At 36.9% G+C, this 19475-nt stretch overlaps 1 protein-coding gene across 1 annotated transcript in view; it reads left to right on the top strand.

Moving 5' to 3' along the window:
- LOC100263841 (ribulose bisphosphate carboxylase/oxygenase activase, chloroplastic) overlaps positions 1-17574 on the top strand; it is a 46596-nt gene extending 29022 nt beyond the window's left edge. The window contains exons 9-12 of the mRNA XM_002270789.4: positions 740-846; positions 9259-9314; positions 16740-16832; positions 17228-17574. Of these exons, the coding sequence (XP_002270825.1) occupies positions 740-846; positions 9259-9314; positions 16740-16832; positions 17228-17335 (364 nt within the window). The 3' untranslated portion in view covers positions 17336-17574. The remainder of the gene's footprint in view (positions 1-739; positions 847-9258; positions 9315-16739; positions 16833-17227) is intronic.
- The last annotated feature ends 1901 nt before the right edge of the window (positions 17575-19475 follow it).

The following is a 19475-nucleotide window of genomic DNA, read 5'->3' as shown; positions in this document are numbered from 1 at the left end:
AAGGCAGTACAAGCAATGTTGGAAGAACCTGTAAAGTTGTATTGCAATAAGCTTTGTGTACAATCTGGTGCAACATGATAGAATTAAGTTCTTGAAATCGATAAGCATTTCATTGAGAAGATGGATAGTGTACAGATCTTTATCCTTTCATCTCAACAAAGTTGTGACCAATTGACATCTTTATGAAGGGAGTTTCAAGTCCTACACTCAACTCTATGGTAAGCAAGCTGGGAATGGATGATGCCTTCAAACCAGTTTGAGGGGGCTTGTTGGAACATATTCTCCTAGCTGGCTCTCATTATTATTAGGATTGTTTCCTGATTTTAGGCAGTAAATTAGTTAATTGACTTTTGTCAGTTAGGAATGTTGTAATTGTTAGAGGATTCCTAGGTGTCAGTGAACCATTTTAATTAGTTCTTTCTATATCATTATTGTTATTTTTTTCTGTTTTAGTGTGGAGTTCAATTGAATATATTTTTTCTCTATCAAAAAATTAAAAGGATTTTTTATTCTCCAATAGTTATCCTATATATTGCATACTATTAGTTGCTTACATACTTCTCAATGCCTCTTAATTGAGTTATTCTATTTTCAATATTATATTCAATTTATTTCTTTGATGAGATCATATCATTTTTTACTTGTTTAAATTCTTACATTTCTTAATTTATTTCTGTAGTATTTTTGTGAAATCAATGGATGTCTGCTATTATTCTCTAAACTATTGTTTGTGAAACAGGCAGCCTACCCATGAAGATATCATAAATATTGTCGATAGGATGTATGAGAAAGATGGCATATCTAGGGATGCAGTTGTAAGAATTGTGGACACATTTCCTAATCAAGGTATCAGTCTGTTCTACATCGCCTTGTAGTTATTCTATTTTTTGTAACTTGTATGATATGTTTAGCTGTAGGAAAATTTGATAATTGCTTTGGATGTTATTTTGTTCTACCTTACCTTCAATTGAAATTTGTTTTACTAGCTTTCGTAGAATATGGTGAATATAATGTCATCATTTTTTTGGTGCATAATGTCAATCATCTAAGTTTTGGTTTCTGGCAATAGTGTTATGTTGCTGAATTCCCTTCATTACTTCTTTGCACTTTATGTAGCTTGTGTTGTGGTAGATTTTCTATGCTTGTCTGATTGCTTGTGGTGATATCATTGTGTAATATCATGTATAAGCTGGTGACAAAATAGATTCTTGCTGAAATCACAAGCCTACGAATGACTTGTGAAAGCTGTTGACATGGAAAGAGGTTTACTCTAATAACAAGGGTTTGTAAATTTGAATTTTCTTGATATTAGAGGCAAACTTGGATGGCCTTTTTTCTTTTTTGGTCTTAAATCTAAGTAGACCTTAATTTGATTGAAGTCTAAGTAGAACTTAATCTCATTAAGTATTAAGTTGTTTATTTTTATTAATGTTTAAATGTCATTAATTGCTAAGTTGTTTGTTTTATTATCTTAATGTTGTTATGCATTACCTAATCAATTTTTATCCTTACAAAAATAATTATTTGATTCTTCTTATTTTTATACAATTGTAATAAATATAATTGAAAACTAATAATTTTAACAAAGTAATTATTTTTTACTTCTATTTACTTTAGATAAAGATATTTGAAAATTAATAATTTAAAAAAATAGTATTTTAATAATATATTGCCTAATATACCAAAATACCAAAATTTATTACGTTATTATTTTATGTAATTTAAATAAGATATTTAGAACATAACAATTTGAAAACACTAGAAGTAAAAAAAATGCTAAAATGGATTACAATTCCAAAAGTTTATAATGATTAATTATGCAATTAGTTAGGAAATTAGCAATTGGGTACTAATCACAATTTCTAATCATGTTCAGCTGCTTAGAAAATGTTGGAAATTTTCTAGGTTAACTTTCATTGATTACTCTCTTAGTTGTATCTAGTGCATATTTTGATCTATAAATTTATGATAGAAGTGTATCTTCAATTGTTAGAATTAATTCATTACTTTTCGGAATTTTAATTTGGGAAATTAAGAATGTCAAATCCTAACTTTTTATTTTTCAAAATAAGTTGAAATTGTTGAGTTTAGTGGATATTTAGATGAATGTGAGTTTGCTTATGGAGTTCTGATTGGAGAACTTTTATTTGAATTAATAATGTTGGATTTATTTTAGTTTTTCAGGCCATGTTAGGCTTTGTTATTGGAGGTAGCCTTAAAAGACTTTCTTTAGGCAAGGCCCAATTGGAAGTGGGTCCGACATGTCTTTTAAAAGGAGGGGAGAATTTCCACTCTCCTCCCAAAGAAGCACTCCACGATCGGTGCCCTAGCTTCCCGTTAATTGTGATGGTTTCTCCCTAAGGTCCCAATCCTTGTGCGTTATTTTCGACGGCTTTGGAGGCGAACTCAAAGCCATTAGCAGACGTCTGTCACAGGATGCTTCAAATGAGCCTCTCCATGGGTTTATATAGAGCCCAAGAAGCTTCTGGAGATTCCTACACTTAGCCATTGGTGGGACGAGTGTGGAAGGTTCTAGAGATGCCTAGAGATGTCTACACATCTCTACACTATCATGGAAGGCATGAGAGGAGTCCAAGGCTTTCTAGAGAATTCTAGAGATCTCTTGTATATTCTTGTACTTAGGCTTGTACATAGAATTGTACAGGTTGTTCTAGAATATTCATGATTTGTAAGGAACCCTGCAAGGTTCCAGAGAGTTCCATTGGTGCCTATAAATAGGTGAGGGTCTCATTTGGCCAAGGCACCAAGCAAGTGAGTCCCAAAGCACTTGTAAAGCTTCATTTGAGCAATAAAAGCTTCCAAGTCGTGAGCATCTTAGCCTAGCAAGCTAAGCATTGGGAGTAAGGTTGACTTAGCAAGAACAAGGGTCTTGGCTTGTAAGTGCCGCACGAGCTTAGGAAAAGACTAAGCCCATGACACGTCGCTCTCTTAGAAGAAGTTCTCAGATTCCAAGGTATGGTTTCTTGGTCCCGTTCTTCATGGGAGGAAGGGCCTTTTTCTTCTTTTACTTCTTTCTGGGTGCCGGATTCTCCTGTTTTGGGCAGGGAATGCAGAGGGACAGTGCTGATTCAAAAGCTTTGGGGAGGATCCCCTGAGCGGGAAGAGGGTGTGTTGGAGGTAAGGGCCGAAACTGTAAAAGGGCCTCTCTCTATGGTTCTGCAAGATGGTTCAAAGGTGGTTTTCCCTGAGAATGCTTCCTACGGAGAGGATCTGCCATTTGACAAGGAGCTCTCTAATTTCAAAGATTTTAGTAGATTCTTGGGAATGCTGGTTAAGGGGTGTGAAGAAAAAATTGTTTTGCTTCTGAAGTAGTTGAAGAGGACGGCTGGTGGGAGGACCCCTTGTAGAGGGAGGAAGAAGAAAGCGGTGTCTACATTATGCGCTAAAAGGGAACTTAAGAGATTGGATTGCATGGTTAGCTATGGAGAGCTTGTTCTTGCGAATAGAAGGAGCGTAGGAACAATTGAGAGTTGATTGCAATGGATTGATGAAGATCAAAATCCTCTCTTGGAATGTCAGAGGCCTTAACAATAGGGAGAAAAGGAGGATGATTAAGTTAGTGGTTAGATCCTAGAAGGTAGCTTTGGTTTGTTTTTTAGAAACAAAGGTGCAGGTGATGTCATTAAAGGTGGTGAAAAGCTTAGGTGCTGGAAGGTTTACGAATTGGGGTGCAATTAATGCTAAGGGTGCCTTATGTCATAGGATGCTTCAAATGAGCCTCCTCATGGGTTTATATAGAGCCCAGGAAGCTTCTAGAGACTCCTAGAGCCATCTACACTAAGCCATTGGAGGGAAGAGTGTGGAAGGTTCTAGAGATGTCTAGAGATGTCCACACATCTCTACACTATGATGAAAGGCATGAGAGGAGTCCAAGGTTTTCTAGAGAATTCTAGAGATCTTTTGTACATAGGGTTGTACATAGAATTGTGTAGGGTATTCTAGAATCTTCTTGATTTGTAAGGAACCCTCCAAGGTTCTAGAGAGTTCCATTGGTGCCTATAAATAAGTGAGAACCTCATTTGGCCAAGGCACCACCCAAATCACTTCCTAACCAAACAAGTGAGTCCTCAAAGAACTTGTAAAGGCTTCCTTGAGTAATAAGAGCTTCTATTCTTTAAGAATTGCCTACTACGTCTTCTACAACTTCCGAATCGCGAACGTCTTAGCCTAGCAAGCTAAGCATTAGGAGTAAGACTGACTTAGCAAGATCAAGCGTCTTGACTTGTCTAAGTGCCGCACGAGCTTAGTAAACGACTAAGTCCGTGACACTTAGGAGGCATTCAGATTTTTTGGGACAATAGGGTTCTGGATCTCTTCGAGCTAGAGCGTAGTGGTTTCACCATCTCGGGTCATTTTAGGAATATGGAAAATGGTTTTGTTTGGGTGTTCATTGGTGTCCATGGACTAGTCTTTTTGAGGGAAAAAGAGGAGTTTTGGGAAGAATTGGGTGCAATTAAAGGCCTGTGAGATGATCCCTGGTGTGTAGGGGGGGATTTCAACTCTATTAGATTTTCAGGGGAAGGAAGGAATGAGTTCAATCTGACAACAGAGATGAAGGTTCTCTGAGGTCAGTGAAGAGCTGAGTCTAAAGGATCTATCCTCTTTTGGTGGTCAGTTCACGTGGTACGGTGGTCTTAATTCTCAAGCAGCATAAAGGTTGGACTGCTTTCTAGTCTCCGACGAGTGGAAGGACCATTTTTTAGGTGTCTTTCAATGTGCTCTCCCTAGAATCGTCTTTGATCATTGCCCCATTTCTCTGGAGGGTGGGAGGGTTAAGAAAGGCAAGACTCCTTTCCGCTTTGAGAATATATGGCTTATGTTAGATGGGTTCAAAGAGCTAGTAAGAGAGTGGTGGACTGGGTACTCGGTTGTAGGGTCCAATAGCCATTGTCTTGCTTAGAAGTTGAAGGCTCTTAAAAGGGATCTAAGAAGATGGAATAAAGAAGTTTTTAGTAATGTCTCTGTTAGAAAATCAAAAGCCTTCTCTTGAATTCAATTATGGGATTTCAAGGAGAGTGTTAATCCCCGTCTATTGAGGAAGCAGAGGCTCGAATGGGGGATTTAGAGGAATACAAGAATTGTGTTTTAATGGAAGAAACCTCCTGGAGATAAAAATCAAGGGAAACCTGGTTAAAGGAGGGAGATAAGACTACCAGGTTTTTTCATAAAATGGCCAATGCTAGGGCGAGAAGAAGCTTTTTATCTAAGGTGAAAATTAATGGGGTCATGCTTACCGTCGAGGAAGATATCAAGTCTGGGGTGTGTAGGGCTTATCGGACTTTGTTATAGGAAAATGAGGATTGGAGACTACGAATTGGGGATCTACAGTTTCGTGTTTTGGGGGCAGAAAGGTCCAGAAGTTTAGAGGTGCCTTTCTAAGAAGAAGTGTTTGAAGCCCTGTCCAGCCTTTTTGGCGATAAAACGCTTGGTCCAGATGGCTTCACTGTGACATTTTGGCAATTTTATCCTGGGAATTTACCAAAAACGAGATTATGGCCTTTTTTGGTGACTTTTTCCGCCTTGGCGCTTTTTAGAGGAGTCTAAACTCCACCTTTCTCATTTTGATCCCAAAAAAGGAGGGTGCGGAAAAGGTGAAAGATTTCAGACTGATCAGTTTGGTTGGGAGCCTTTACAAGTTGCTTGCCAAAGTCTTGGAAAATAGGCTGAAACTAGTTGTGGGGGAGGTGGTTTCAAAGTTCCAGTATGCCTTCATTTAGGATAGGCAGATTATGGATGTTGCGCTTATTGCAAATGAGGTTATAGACTCCAGGTTGAAGGATAATTTCTTTGGTCTCCTTTTGAAATTGGACATTGAGAAGGCGTTTGATCATGTCAATTGGGATTGCCTTCTGTCAGTTATGTCCAAAATGGGGTTTGGGCAGAGGTGGATTAATCTCCATAGCTAATTTTTCAGTTTTAATTAATGGAACCCCTTCAGGTTTTATTTGCAGCACTAGGGGTTTGAGACAAGGCAACCTGTTATCTCCTTATCTCTTCATACTAGTCATGGAGGCTCTTAGCCAGCTATTGTTCAAAGCCAGAAGTGGGGGTTTCATTGAGGAGTTTAAGGTGGGAAGTAGTTGTGGAGTAGGAAGGGATATGCTTCATTTTCTGTTCGCTGACGACACACTTTTATTTTGCGAGGCCAATAGTGAGTAGTTGAGATACTTGAGTTGGGTGTTCTTATGGTTCGCGACGATTTCTGGTTTAAAAGTGAACAGGGATAAAAGTGAGGCTATCCTTGTAGGAAGTATTGATTCTTTGGAGAATATTGTTTCGGTGATGGGGTGTAGAGTTAGGAAGCTTCCTACTTCTTATTTGGGACTTCCCTTGGGTTCCCCTTTCAAATCATCAAGGGTATGAGACGTAGTGGAAGAGAGATTCAAAAAACATTTGTCCTTGTGGAAGAGGCAACATCTCTCTAAGGAGGGGAGACTTACCTTGATAAAGAGCACTCTTTCAAGTCTCCCAATTTACTTTTTATCTCTCTTTGTCATTCTGCGGAAGGTGTGTACAAGACTTGAAAAGATTCAAAGAGACTTCTTATGGGGCGGTGGTGCCTTAGAGAAAAAACCGCACTTGGTGAATTGGAGTTCAATTTGTGCTGATATGAGGCAGGGAGGCTTAGGTATTCGCAACCTTGTGGTCCTAAACAAAGCCTTGCTTGGGAAGTGGAGTTGGAGATTTGCTGTAGAGAGGCATTCTTTGTGGAAACAAGTCATCATAGATAAATTTGGGGTAGAGGAAGGAGGTTGGTGTTCGAGAGAAGCGAGGAGAGCCTATGGTGTGGGAGTGTGGAAAGCTATTAGAAAAGATTGGGAAAGTATTCGCTCTAGATCCCACTTTGTTGTAGGGAATGGGAGGAAGGTCAGATTTTGGTAGGATTTGTGGTGTGAGGACCAAACGTTGAAAGATGCTTTCCTTAATTTGTTTTGGTTGGCGGTCAACAAGGATAAGTGGGTGTTTGATGCTTGGGAGGAGGGCGGGGAGGTGGGCAACTGGAATCTTTTGTTTTCAAGACACTTTAATGATTGGGAAATGAAAGAGGAGGAGGACTTGTTCCGGAAACTGCATCCTTTGGTTTTGAATAGAGATGTGGAGGATGTCTTGAGTTGAAAGAATAGCAAGAACGACTCCTTTTCTGTTAGATCACTCTATCGCTCCTTCACAAAAGCTTCTAGTGAACCCTTTTCCTTGGAGTATTATGTGGAGGTCCTAGGCTCCGATGAGGGTAAACTTTTTTGCTTGGGAAGCGTCTTAGAATAGAATCTTGACCATTGATTAGATCAAAAGAAGGGGCTGGAATATGCCGAATAGGTGTTACTTGTGTAAAGTGGAAGAGGAAACCAGTGACCACTTGATCCTATTTTGCAAGAAGGCTACAATGCTATGAAGCTTGCTTTTCTCCCTTTTTGGTGTGTAGTGGGTCCTGCACTCCTCAATCAAAAGGAATTTGGTTGGTTGACATGGTGCTTTTGTGAGTAAGAGAAAGGAAAAGGCTTAGAGGGCTGCCCCCCTTTGTTTAATGTGGACCTTATGGAAGGAAAGAAATGAAAGAGTGTTCAATGACATAAAATGATTTGACCAAGCTTTAAAACTTTCTTTTTTATACACTTTTGTGAATTAGGGTAGGGTGTATTTAGAGGATCATTCTTTGTCCATGATTGATTTTATAGAGCGGCTTTTGTTTAGTTAGGAGAAAGGTTTTCGTCTTTCTTTTTGCCTAGCTTCTTGGGCGTTGTTTGTATGCTTCGTGTGTACTTTTTTTGCCGCTTCTAGGCATTACTAATACAATCTTTTATTTACCTATCAAAAAAAAAGAAAAAAAAAAAAAGGTTTCAATTTTGATAAAAATATGGTAAGCTCATTTTTTATCTAACTTTATTATTTTAGTGTTACTATTTTCATTTTTGAATGAAGAATCTAAAAAAAATTACCAAATTTAATTTTATTGAGAAATGGATGAGTTATTAGACAAACATAGTGACTGCATGTGGTTAAGTATCTGTTTGATTTTTGAAATTTGTGGATTTATTTTAGACTCGTTTCTTATTCAAATCAATTGGTTCTTATGTTGTTGTTTTCTTTATTAGTAAGAGTTCTTCAAAAAATTTTAAATCTACTTTTTCTTAAGAAATAAGACAGAAAATGGTTAAAAATAGAACTTATATCAATTATGTTCAATTTTCTTGATGAAAATTTTGCTAATTTATAGTAAATTCATTTCTCAATCAAATTGCATGAAATTTAGGTACTTTGATTTCTTTTTAAGTTACGAATAATAGAAATTTTCAAAAGTGAATTTGGTTTCAAAAGTTGATTGAGAAATTAGCTTTGAGTTTTGTCAAAGTTAAAAGTTGGAAAGAAAAAAGAAAAAAAGTAACTCCTTCCATTAAGAGAATGGTAAAAAAAATATAAAATTTTTCATTAAAACAATGTTGTTTTAAATTTAGGATCATCCTATACATCTGCACGGTATGCTTATTTAATCCCTTTGGTGGTTCATCAAGCACACGGTACCGTTTAAACAAGGTATTTTCAATCTTTTTAAACTTCAAAGATTTGAACAAACTAGCAAAGATTTGGCCAAATTAAATGCTTTATAGAATATAGCCCTTGGATTGCAATCAATATATATGTATATTTTAAATTTTAAATTTTTTTGTAAGTGATATAGAAACATGGATTGGACCTATTTATTAATTAATACAAAACTGAATTTGTTTTGAGTTTTGTTATTTGATTTGAGACATGGATACAGAGTTACATCGCCCTTCAATCTATCACCAGTGTAGTAAAACTCTATTAACATGTGGATGTATCCATTCCTGTGGCTGATACATGGGAATATGTGTAGATTTATGTATTTTTCTCAATGGGAAACTACACAAAAACGGAAAGGTATAAAGGAAGAATGGCTTCTGTGAATAGTTGAATTTTCTAAACATCAAAATGTTCATCAACACATCAACTATCCATCAATATCTTATTGATTGCTTTTTAGTCTATTTTTCAGCATATTCAGAAATAGTTTCTAAAATTAGCATGATATTATTATTGTTATTGATTTTCTTGTTATCATTGTACTAGAGTTTTATATTTGCCATTTATCACTTCTGTTGCTACTCAAATATGCCTATATTCTTCATTTTCATTTGTTATGATTGATTTGCATTCCATTGACTTCACACTGATTGGAAGTGTATTGAAGAATTTTGAGCTTTCCATTTTGGGCAGCTTTGGATTTTTATGGAGCTCTTAGGTCCCGAACATATGATCGATCAATCTCCAAGGTAAATGACATTTTGACTTGAAACATGGAAATTCTTTGCCACATTTTCCAGGAAACTATTTCTCATGAACCAGGATTTTTCAGTTTTTTATCACCTATTTACCATCATATTGTATTTGTGATAGTGTTATTAGCTATTTGCCATGTAAATCATGGCATTTTAATTTTCTTCTTCTATTTCTCTTCATAATTCCGATATTATTTGCAAGAATAATTTAATTTTTTGGTAATTCATTTTTAGGCTAGAATAATTTAATGCTGGTTGTATGTGATATTCTTTTCTTGTTTCTGGACCCTTGATTCATTAATAAGTTTTTGGCATATTAGATGCTTAATAGTGTTAGAAGTTAACCAAATGTCTTTGGAGGTTCCTAGTGGTGGATTGGACCATTTTAGTGCTCATAATTAGAATCTCTATATACTATGAACATGAAGTTAGAAGGCACAGATTGATCAAACATAGGAAGTATTAATAGACAGATAGGTTAGATATCTCTTTTACTGAATTACCTGATTTTTGTGGAGATCTTCTGCTGGAACTAGTGGAAACTGTCTTGCTTGGAAACAATAATCCAGTTTGCTAATTGAGTAAAGATGAGCTCTTCTATCGATAGATAAAAGAACCCAGCCCTAATGACTATTATGGAAGGTGGGATGTCAAAACTCAATTACTATGTCTTAGTTGCTTAAATCGATCAATGACATCTGTTCTTGTGGATTGTTAAGGACATTTAGGATGTCCTTGCTCATAAATACTTGTGAGGTGGAAATGCTGCTTGGTTTTTCAGCAGAAGGAAGACACTCTTGAGAGAACACAGATGACTTAGGTAACAAATCTCTGGCAGTAGCTGATGGAAATCTTAGAGATGCCCCTACAGTCTCTAAAAGTGACACTTTCTCATGACGACTGGATATTGGATGCCAGTTGTTGTACTTTTGTATACACTAAGAAACAATACTTGAATGTGTTGCAAGAAAAGAGGCTAGGCATGCTGCTCAATTGACAGGCATTCTTGCTCGAGAATGGATGCGATAGAGTTAGTCCTGGGCTTAGCTGATACACAGTTTATCACAGACAAATTGTGTATCCATGGTTTTCCTTGGTTCTCCAAAGCTGGGCTAGTGGGTTTTAGAGTTGTCCTGAAAAAAGGAATTTACAAGAAGAGGGGGCAGTTATATCACCTTAGGTAGCTTTATTTCAATATTTTATCTGTGGATGAGGTTATAGAAGTTGAAGAGAGAAGAATGAGGTGGCTTAAATCATTGGGTTGGGAGTACAATAAGAGTATTCCCAATACCTCGTGAGTGATGTGATTCCTGCTCCAGGAAAGGGACAATTATGGTCTCTCTCCAGAGTTGAGTAGCTATGCATATGCTTTGGCTAATTGTTTTCGAGAATTGGCAGCATCCGGGTCATGATCACTTTGGTCGTGCTAAGCAGACATTTCTTTTTTCAAGGCCAGGAGTTCTAATATATGTTGATAGTACTGTAAAACAGATAGTAGATTCAAAATTATGCCACAACTTCAACTGAGCCATCACTTGCAAATGTGCTGGGGAGGATAAGTACAGGGTGATCAAGGACACAAAGGCCACAATTCTTGTTAACCATACTGATTTTCTGCTTTGTCTCCAAGTCCTAGAATGCACAATGAAGGAAAAAATTGATGTTACTCATAACCCTGCTAGTAGACAGAACAGTATTATCCTGCTAGTAGACACAGAACAGTATTTGTAAATTTGGAATGTGAACAAACACATATGCACCCATGAACATGTGTCTTACTTGTTTATGTTTCATCTTGATGGAGTCAAACATTACAACCAGAAGCATGTCTCCTGTTCATACCCATTTTATTTTTTTGCCTGCATATTTTTCAAAATCGTCTCCGATAAATACTACCATTATGAGGTATGTATCAGACATAGTCATCAGGCATATACTTGCTGTTGGCCCAATAAATTAGCCAGTTGGGTGTTGCGTGGGAATGTTTGAATATGAACCTGTGCTCTTTCTGAATTGAGCAAAGTTTTGTGTGGTGCAGGAAGTGTGTGAAGACACATTTGAGGTTAACTTGTTTCCATGTTGATTGAAGTTTTGTTGTGAGTTGATTACAGGTTGTTTATGGTATCCATGTTACCGCTATCCGCTGATCTACAAGGCTAGAACCACTATATCTATCCTCTAATCCCATTTTAGACTCTTCATTTTATATTTTAATATGCTTATCACATTTCTTACACAACACTTAATACAAATAAAACATGCCCAATACTTCTTCCTAGAGAGAAAATACAAATTTGCAAACTATTCAAAGAGATACATAACCTCCTTCTAACCTCTTAAAATCAAATTTCTATTTTCTACTATTTTTCAGTGAAATAATATTATTTAATATTTTGTGGTTCTACCAGCTAATAATAGACAATTGGACTATTCACCCACTTACCTAGTGTGAAGAAATCTGTGTATTGAAAAGCAAGAAATGGGAGAATATCTTATTGATTGAATAAATGACTTACTGGCTTATAAATAACCTTACAAAGATAACTCAAATAGAACTGAAAGTAACCCACGTTTAACAATCCTAGAAACGTGGTCTATCACTAAAGAATAGATCAAACTAAATAACACGTCCCTTATCAATGGGGAATACAAACAAATTAGTAACAAACTACTTAAAACAAATACTTTAACATCCTCCCTTAAACTGAATGCTTTAGCAATCAGTTTACTCCAGGATCCAAACAAACACCCAACAAATCATGTATTTTCAAGAATGCATCAAGCTTTAAAGGTTTAGTCATTATATGAGCAACTTGCTCCTACGTATGACAATGAACCATCTCTACAATTCCATCTTTTGTGAGCTCACGAAGGAAATGAAAACAAACATCAATGTGCTTGCAGCGACCATGCATCACTAGATTCTTAGAAAGCTTGATTGCTGAACTGTTATCACAATAGACAGTTGTGGAATCATGTTGAGCATGGCTGAGACCTTCAAATATCCTTCTTAACCATATTGCTTGACAGGCACATGAAGTTGCAGCAATAAACTCAACTTCAGTAGTGGACAAGGAGACTACAGGCTGTTCCTTCGAGGACCAAGACACTGCTCCTAAGCTCAACATAAACACTTAACCTGAAGTGCTTTTCCTATCGTCTAAATCCCCAGCATAATCACTATCTGTGTAGGCAATCAGTTCCTCACTTCCTTCTTCTAGAATACACCAAAATCAATGGTACCTTTCAAGTACCTTAGTATCCTCTTTGCTGCTTGCAAACAAAGTTTGGTAGGGCAGTCCATGAATCTGCTGATGAGACTCACCACAAACAAAACATCCGGTCAAGTGGCAGTCAAATACATAAGACTTCCCACAATCTTCTTATAGAAAGTATTGTCAATCCTCACTCCATCTCCATTTTTCGTAACCTTGAATCTATGAACCATAGGGTTGTGAACTGGATTGCACTTGTCCATGCTGAACCTTTCCAACACCTCCTGTGTGTATTTCTTCTGACTTATAAAGATGCCATTTGATTTTTGCATCACCTCAATGCCAAGAAAGTATCTCATTTTTCCAAGATCACTCATATCAAACTCAAGCATCATGGATTTCTTAAACTCAGCGAACATAATTTCATCATTCCCAGTAAATATAAGATCATCCAAATAGAGACACACAATCAAGATCTTACCTCCTTTTCCAGTCTTGATGAACAAAGTATGTTCATAGTGGCATTTCTCAAATCCTTCCTTCATAAAATAGGACTCTATACGACTATACCAAGCTTGCGGAGCTTGTTTAAGTCCATACAAAGCCTTTTTCAGTCTGTACACCTTCTGCTCATTGCCCTTCTGTTCATAGCCAGGAGGCTGTTTGACAAAGACTTCTTTACTTAGTTCACCATGTAAGAAGGCTGACTTCACGTCTAACTGGTAGATTGTCCACTCCTTTAGAGCTGCAAGAGAAATCACCACTCGAATTGTATCTAACTGAGCTACAGGTGAAAAAACCTCAGTATAACCGCCCCATGTTCTTGAGTGTAACCCTTTGCTACCAACTGGGCCTTGTATTTATCCACTTCTCCATTCTCATTGAGCTTTGTCTTGTAAACCCATTTTACCCCAACCTTCTTTGCTTCAGCAGGTAAATCTGTCAACTCCCATGTATCATTCCTCTCTATGGCTTCTATCTCTGCATCCATTGCTGTTCTCCATTTCATACTTCCCATAGCATCGCCAAATGAGACTGGATCACTGGCTGCAAACAAATCTTGGTATGCAGTGTTTTTTTCCTCAGATAGACCTCCACTTTCGTAATCTCTCATCCAAGGTGGTGGCCTTCTGATTCTTCCTTCATTAGGATTAAGTGGATTTTCTTCATTTGACTCATCTGAATCATTACCCTCCATGTTTTCCATTGTATTGTCATGGTGATCAGCTTCGATGTTTCCTCTATTGGTATCAACTAGGACTGCTTCTTTGTCACTTTCTCCCCAGTCTAGATCAACTATAATGGCTTCTTCATGACTCTTGTTCCAATCCCAACTGTTTTCTTCTTCAAACTTCACATCTTTGCTTCCTATTATCTTCTGAGAGACTGGATCATACAATCTATATGCCTTCGAATCCTCACTAACTCCAAGTAGAACACATCTCACACTCTTGTCATCAAGCTTGGTCCTCTTACTATCAGGAATATGGACATGTGATATGCAGCCAAACACCCTGAAGTGATCAACTCATGTTTTAGATCCGCTCCAAGCTTCTTCCGGAGTCATTTCTTTTACTACCAGAGTTGGACTTCTATTCAGAACATAGGTAGTCCAATTGATTGCTTTAGGCTAGAAAGTTTTTGGAAATTTTCTTCCTAAAAGCATGCTTCGCACCATATTCATAATAGCTCGGTTCTTTCTCTCTGCAATACCATTCTGTTGTGGAGTATATGCAGTTGTCAGTTGTCTACGTATGCCGTTTTCCTTACAAAAATCTGTGAACTTGTGTGATGTGAATACTCCTCCACGATCAGTGCGAAGGCATCTTATATATGAACCAATTTATTTCTCAACACGACTCTTATAATTCTTGAAAGTGATGAAAGCTTCTAACTTCTCTACCAAGAAATAAACCCAAGTTTTGCGGCTAAAAATCATCAATGAAAGTGATCAGGTACCTTTTCTTGCTATTTGAAGTGGGATTGATTGGTCCACAGATGTCGGCATGCACCAGTCGAAGAATCTAAGAAGCCCTCCATGTGCTCTCTTTTGGAAATGGATCTCTTCGTTGTTTTCCTACCAAGCAGTCTTCACACACCTTCGAAGGAGCTTGAAATTGTGGCAGTCCATTCATCATTCTTTTCTGCTGAAGAGTTTTGAAGCCATTGAAGCTTAAATGTCCATATCTAAAGTGCCAAAGCTGAGCTTGATCCTCTCTAAGAGAAGAAAAACAGATTTCTTCCTTTAGCAGTTTCTGAGCAGGCAAGATAAACATTCTATTTGAGGACATTGTAGTCTCCATGATTAATCCTCTCTCTGGATGATAAATCTTACATTTCCCATGTTGTATGAGAATTGCAAGCCCCTTCTCTTGTAGCTGTCCCACACTTAGCAAATTATTCTTAATCCCGGGACATAAAACACCTCAGTGATGACCTGCACAATTCCATTCACAAGCATTCATATATTTCCTTTTCCTATCACAGCCATGCTTGAATTATCTCCCAACTTTACAGAAGTGCTGAAACTCTCATCAAGCCTAGAGAAAAGCTCCTTCTTGCCACACATATGGTTGCTGCAACCTGAGTCAAGAAACCATAACTCCTCTTTACTAGCTTCCTTGACATCCACATGTGCCATTAACAACATTTCTCCACTAGCTTCTGCATAGTGTGCCTTTGTCTCTATCTCCTTGTTTGGACATTCATATTGAAAATGTCCAAGCTTATGGCAATTGTAGCACTCAATGGTAGACTTGTCAAAGCTTTGTGTGCCTCTTCCTCTAAATCCACCACAACCTCGTCCTCTTCCTCTTGATTGATCTTCATAAGTAACCTTCAATGCTTGTTCTTCCACAAAATGGCCATGCATGCCTTGTTCATGCACCAGAAGACTGCTTTGTAGGACATGAATGGATAAGGTGTCTAGATCATTAAGACTCCTCAATAAAGCACACAACATAGTCGAATTTAGGAGTCATAGATCTCAGAATCTTTTCAATGACCACAACATCCTCTATCTTCTCACCGTGAACCCTCATCTTGTTGGCTATAGTAAGGGTTCGAGCAAAGTACTCATTCACAGATTCCCCTACCTTCATGTTGAGCACCTCAAATTCCTTTTGAAGAGCTTGTCGTTGTGCATGTTGCACCTGTGCCGTCCCCTGGTACTTTTGCTTCAAAGAGTCCATGCTCTTTCCTGTATATCCTTGTTCAGAATGGTCTCCAGGACTGATCGATCAATGGGTTGGAAGAGATAATTTTTAGCCTTCAAATCCTTCAGTTTTGCATCTTCAATCATCTTCTTTTGTCCTTCAGTGAGTTCCACCCCTGGTTCTGCTGTAGGGATCCCTTGTTCTATCAAGCTCCTTCTCCATGCGCATACACCAGTGATCATAGTGTCCATCAAGCTTTGGAATTGCTGGTTGTACAAAGTTACTTTCAGTTGCCATCCTTACTGCTACATGCTTAGAAGACTGGTTCTTCTCAAGTTTTGATCAGGCCCAATGATGTGGCTCTAATACCAAATGCTAAGAAATCTGTGTATTGAAAAGTAAGAAATGGGAGAATATCTTATTGATTGAATAAATAACTTAGTGGCTTATAAATAGCCTTACAAAGATAACTCAAATAGAACTGAAAGTAACCCACTTTTAACAATCCTAGAAATGTGGTTTATGACTAAAGAATAGATCAAAGTAAACGACACGTCCCTTATCAATAGGGAATACCAACAAATCAGTGACAAACTTCTTAAAACAAATACTTTAACACCTAGCCTTTTTGAACAGGGGATGTCTTGCTATGCCTGGGAACTCAAAATCTGTTAGCATTTTTTGATTCAGTAACTCAGGTTTGGTACAGTTGACTTCTAGTAAAGTGCCTTTTTTGTTTTTTTCCTGAGAAAATGCATGAAATAAGATATTTTAATTCAGATTCCAGTTCATATGAATTCTGCAAATGCATCAGGTCCGATCTGCATTGAGAAAAAAAAAAATTGAAGTCTCAAATCTCTTTGCTGTAGAGTGTTGCTGTGAACTAAACATACTATAACAACTTCAATTGAAAAGAGCTTTTAGGTAGTCAAAATGCTGCAACAGATGGACTTAAATAGTGCTTACTTCTTTGCAGGACCCTATTTTTCATTGATAAATTAGCATTTGTTACTTATACACATCTGTTATCTAACTCTTTGTTATGGCAGTGGGTGGATGATATTGGAGGTGTTGAAAATCTCGGAAACAAACTCCTCAGGAGAAGGAAGGATGAAAAACTTCCTGTGTTTGTTCCACCAAAGGTTAGTATTTTTCAATCCCTTTTAAACGAACAATGAGTTTTTTTTTGTACTGTTGCACTCAGATGCCAGTGAAAAATAGTGCATCTGTAGAATCAAATCCAACTAGAAAAGAATACTTACAGCTATCATTAGTGGACAAGTTTTTACTTGTTCCAAAAATAGAAATCTTCTTACCAATGAGCATTTGAAAGAGCATTATGTTTTCTTAAGAAGAAGACTGCCATCGAAGATGAAGACCTTTGGGTCAGCACCATGGTGGGATTAGTTTCATTTCCGAATGGATGAACTCTTTAAAACATTTAGCACTATACATTTTCTTTTCTTGAATTTCAAACTGCATATAACTAATCTGCAAATTTTTAGACTGACAGCAGTTGTTGCATTTGGTTGAACAGCAAACTATTGATGCTTTACTTGAGTCTGGTTACTCTCTCATCAAAGAACAGCAGTTGATAATGGAGACCAAACTTTCAAAAGAATACATGAAGAACATTGATGACTAGGAAAAATAGGATGCAGCTTTGGACAGTGTTATTAGGTGAGTTTAATATTTTCAATTTGTAGTTTATGCATAAAAATTATCGGCCATTGGATGATGTCGCCACTCTAAAATGGTCTGAATTCATGACTGAAAATAGTTCATGTACAAGGAACCTGATCTGTATGTATAGAAATGTTAAATGTAAGCTTCCTCTTCTGTTTTTTGCTCAGAGAAAAAAAAAAAGGTTGGCATTTTGTTGAAGTGCTTGAAGGCTCCCTCATTTTTGTTAGGCCCTTCTTTGTGTTAGACAACCAATTTTCCTGAAAACTTTAAACCTATAGAATTTAGGTCTAGAATATATATCATACTATCCAACACCCTCATGTGCAGCCCCATACCCTCGCATAGAGAAATGCATGGGCTCAGCTCTTTTGGGTTTCCACATTGACTCAACAAATTGAGGAAACAAATATACGATGAGGTTCAAATATATGACGTCCTGCCAAACAAAGCTCAGACATTATGCTAGATAACCAATTTTCTTAAAAGTTTAAGCTTGTAGGATGCACAAGGCCTCTCATCCTTTCCAACTCTTTGGATTGTGTTGCTCAAGTGTTGCAAACAGGTCAAGCATATTCCTTTCTTTTTCTCTAAACATGACCTACAAGGGCAAACGAGTAAGGTTGAATGAGACCTTTGAGTTTTCATTGTGGGCCTCAAGAACCAAAGTATTCTAGGACTTTCCTTAAAAAGGCCATAATGTTTTTCTCACACCAAACTAAACTCTTTCAAACACTTTAGTTCTTTAAAACCCAATTGAAATGGTGATATCTAAAAGAAATATGGAGACAAGTTTAATTGAAGTTGTGGGGATCATGTTGAAGTTGTCTTTGATTATTCAGAATGAATGATATCAATAATGTTGGCTTCTAGACTTTTTGGTCAGGGTTCCATAAAAAGGGTATGTGAGGCCCCTATAAATTTAATGTCCCCATTCACTCACTTTATTAAATCAAATAATAAAAACCCAAACAAATGAATGAATAATTATGATGTTGAAATTTGAGTGTGGACCCGCATTTTTCTCATACGTCCCCACTCGATCGGCGAGACTCGCTTTTATTGGTGAAAAATTTTAGTTTTGGAAAAGTCGGAGTCGCCACTTATTTTATTTTATTTTAAAGGAAAAATAAAACGAGAAATAAAACCCTAAAAAAAATGACTCCATAGTTTTTGGAAAAGCGTGTCTTTGAAAAACTCGAGTATAGATTCGAGGATCAGGTTACCTATTGGGAAGGTACTTCTAAAAGGTAGCACTCCTCTAAGCTCTACAAAGGTTTCTACTGACTAAGTTAAGGGAAATGTGGCAATTAATTGATAAATTGAGGATACCTAGGTAGACTAAGGTGATTTCAAAAAATAGCATGGCAAACAAGATCAAATCATAATAAAGGAGGGTTAGGACGCGTACCCGAATCGCTTCTCAAGTGCTATCATTAAACATTAGAGTTAGTATAGAAATATAACACACGACATGTATTTAATCATAACGAATCAAGCACACATCTAAACACCTGAGGATCATATCAAGCATAAATAAGGCTCACAACATCATGCATGTTCATAAAATTTTGAAAAGTAAGTGATAGAGATCATACCTGGATAGCATGCATGATTTATAAGATTCCTTCAGAAATGTTAGAGTGATTAGGACAAGTCTGAATTATATAACATATTCATTATGTCTAATACATAGTACCAAAGCCAAAATTGAGTCAAGGTAAGTCAAATGACTCCAAAAATAAATAATCAATTCAAGCAATGTACAAGATCATCAGTATGCAATTAGAAAAGGGAGCATAAAATAAAAATTGGCTTAGAGTGGAATTTAATTATGAAAAATCTCAGGAAACAACTCCTACACATCTAGATCAACATACCAAAGGTCAAACACTCATTCGAATGATAAATTGCAGCAAAGACACCTAAAGGTTCTACAAAGTCCAAATTAGATAAGAAAAAGTGACATGCATAAGTGAATTTAAAAAATAATAATAATAAATGATCACATAAATTCATACAAAAATCGCATACATCTTTCAAGGTGTCTATATCACAAGAAAAATAAATTCAGGGTCGGGTAATACTAAAAAATATTTTTA

This window comes from Vitis vinifera, chromosome 9 (genome assembly GCF_030704535.1).
Source record: "Vitis vinifera cultivar Pinot Noir 40024 chromosome 9, ASM3070453v1".
Taxonomy (NCBI): Eukaryota; Viridiplantae; Streptophyta; class Magnoliopsida; order Vitales; family Vitaceae; genus Vitis; species Vitis vinifera.
The sequence above is the reverse complement of the archived record's forward strand: the minus strand, read 5'-3'. Positions and strand labels throughout refer to the sequence as shown.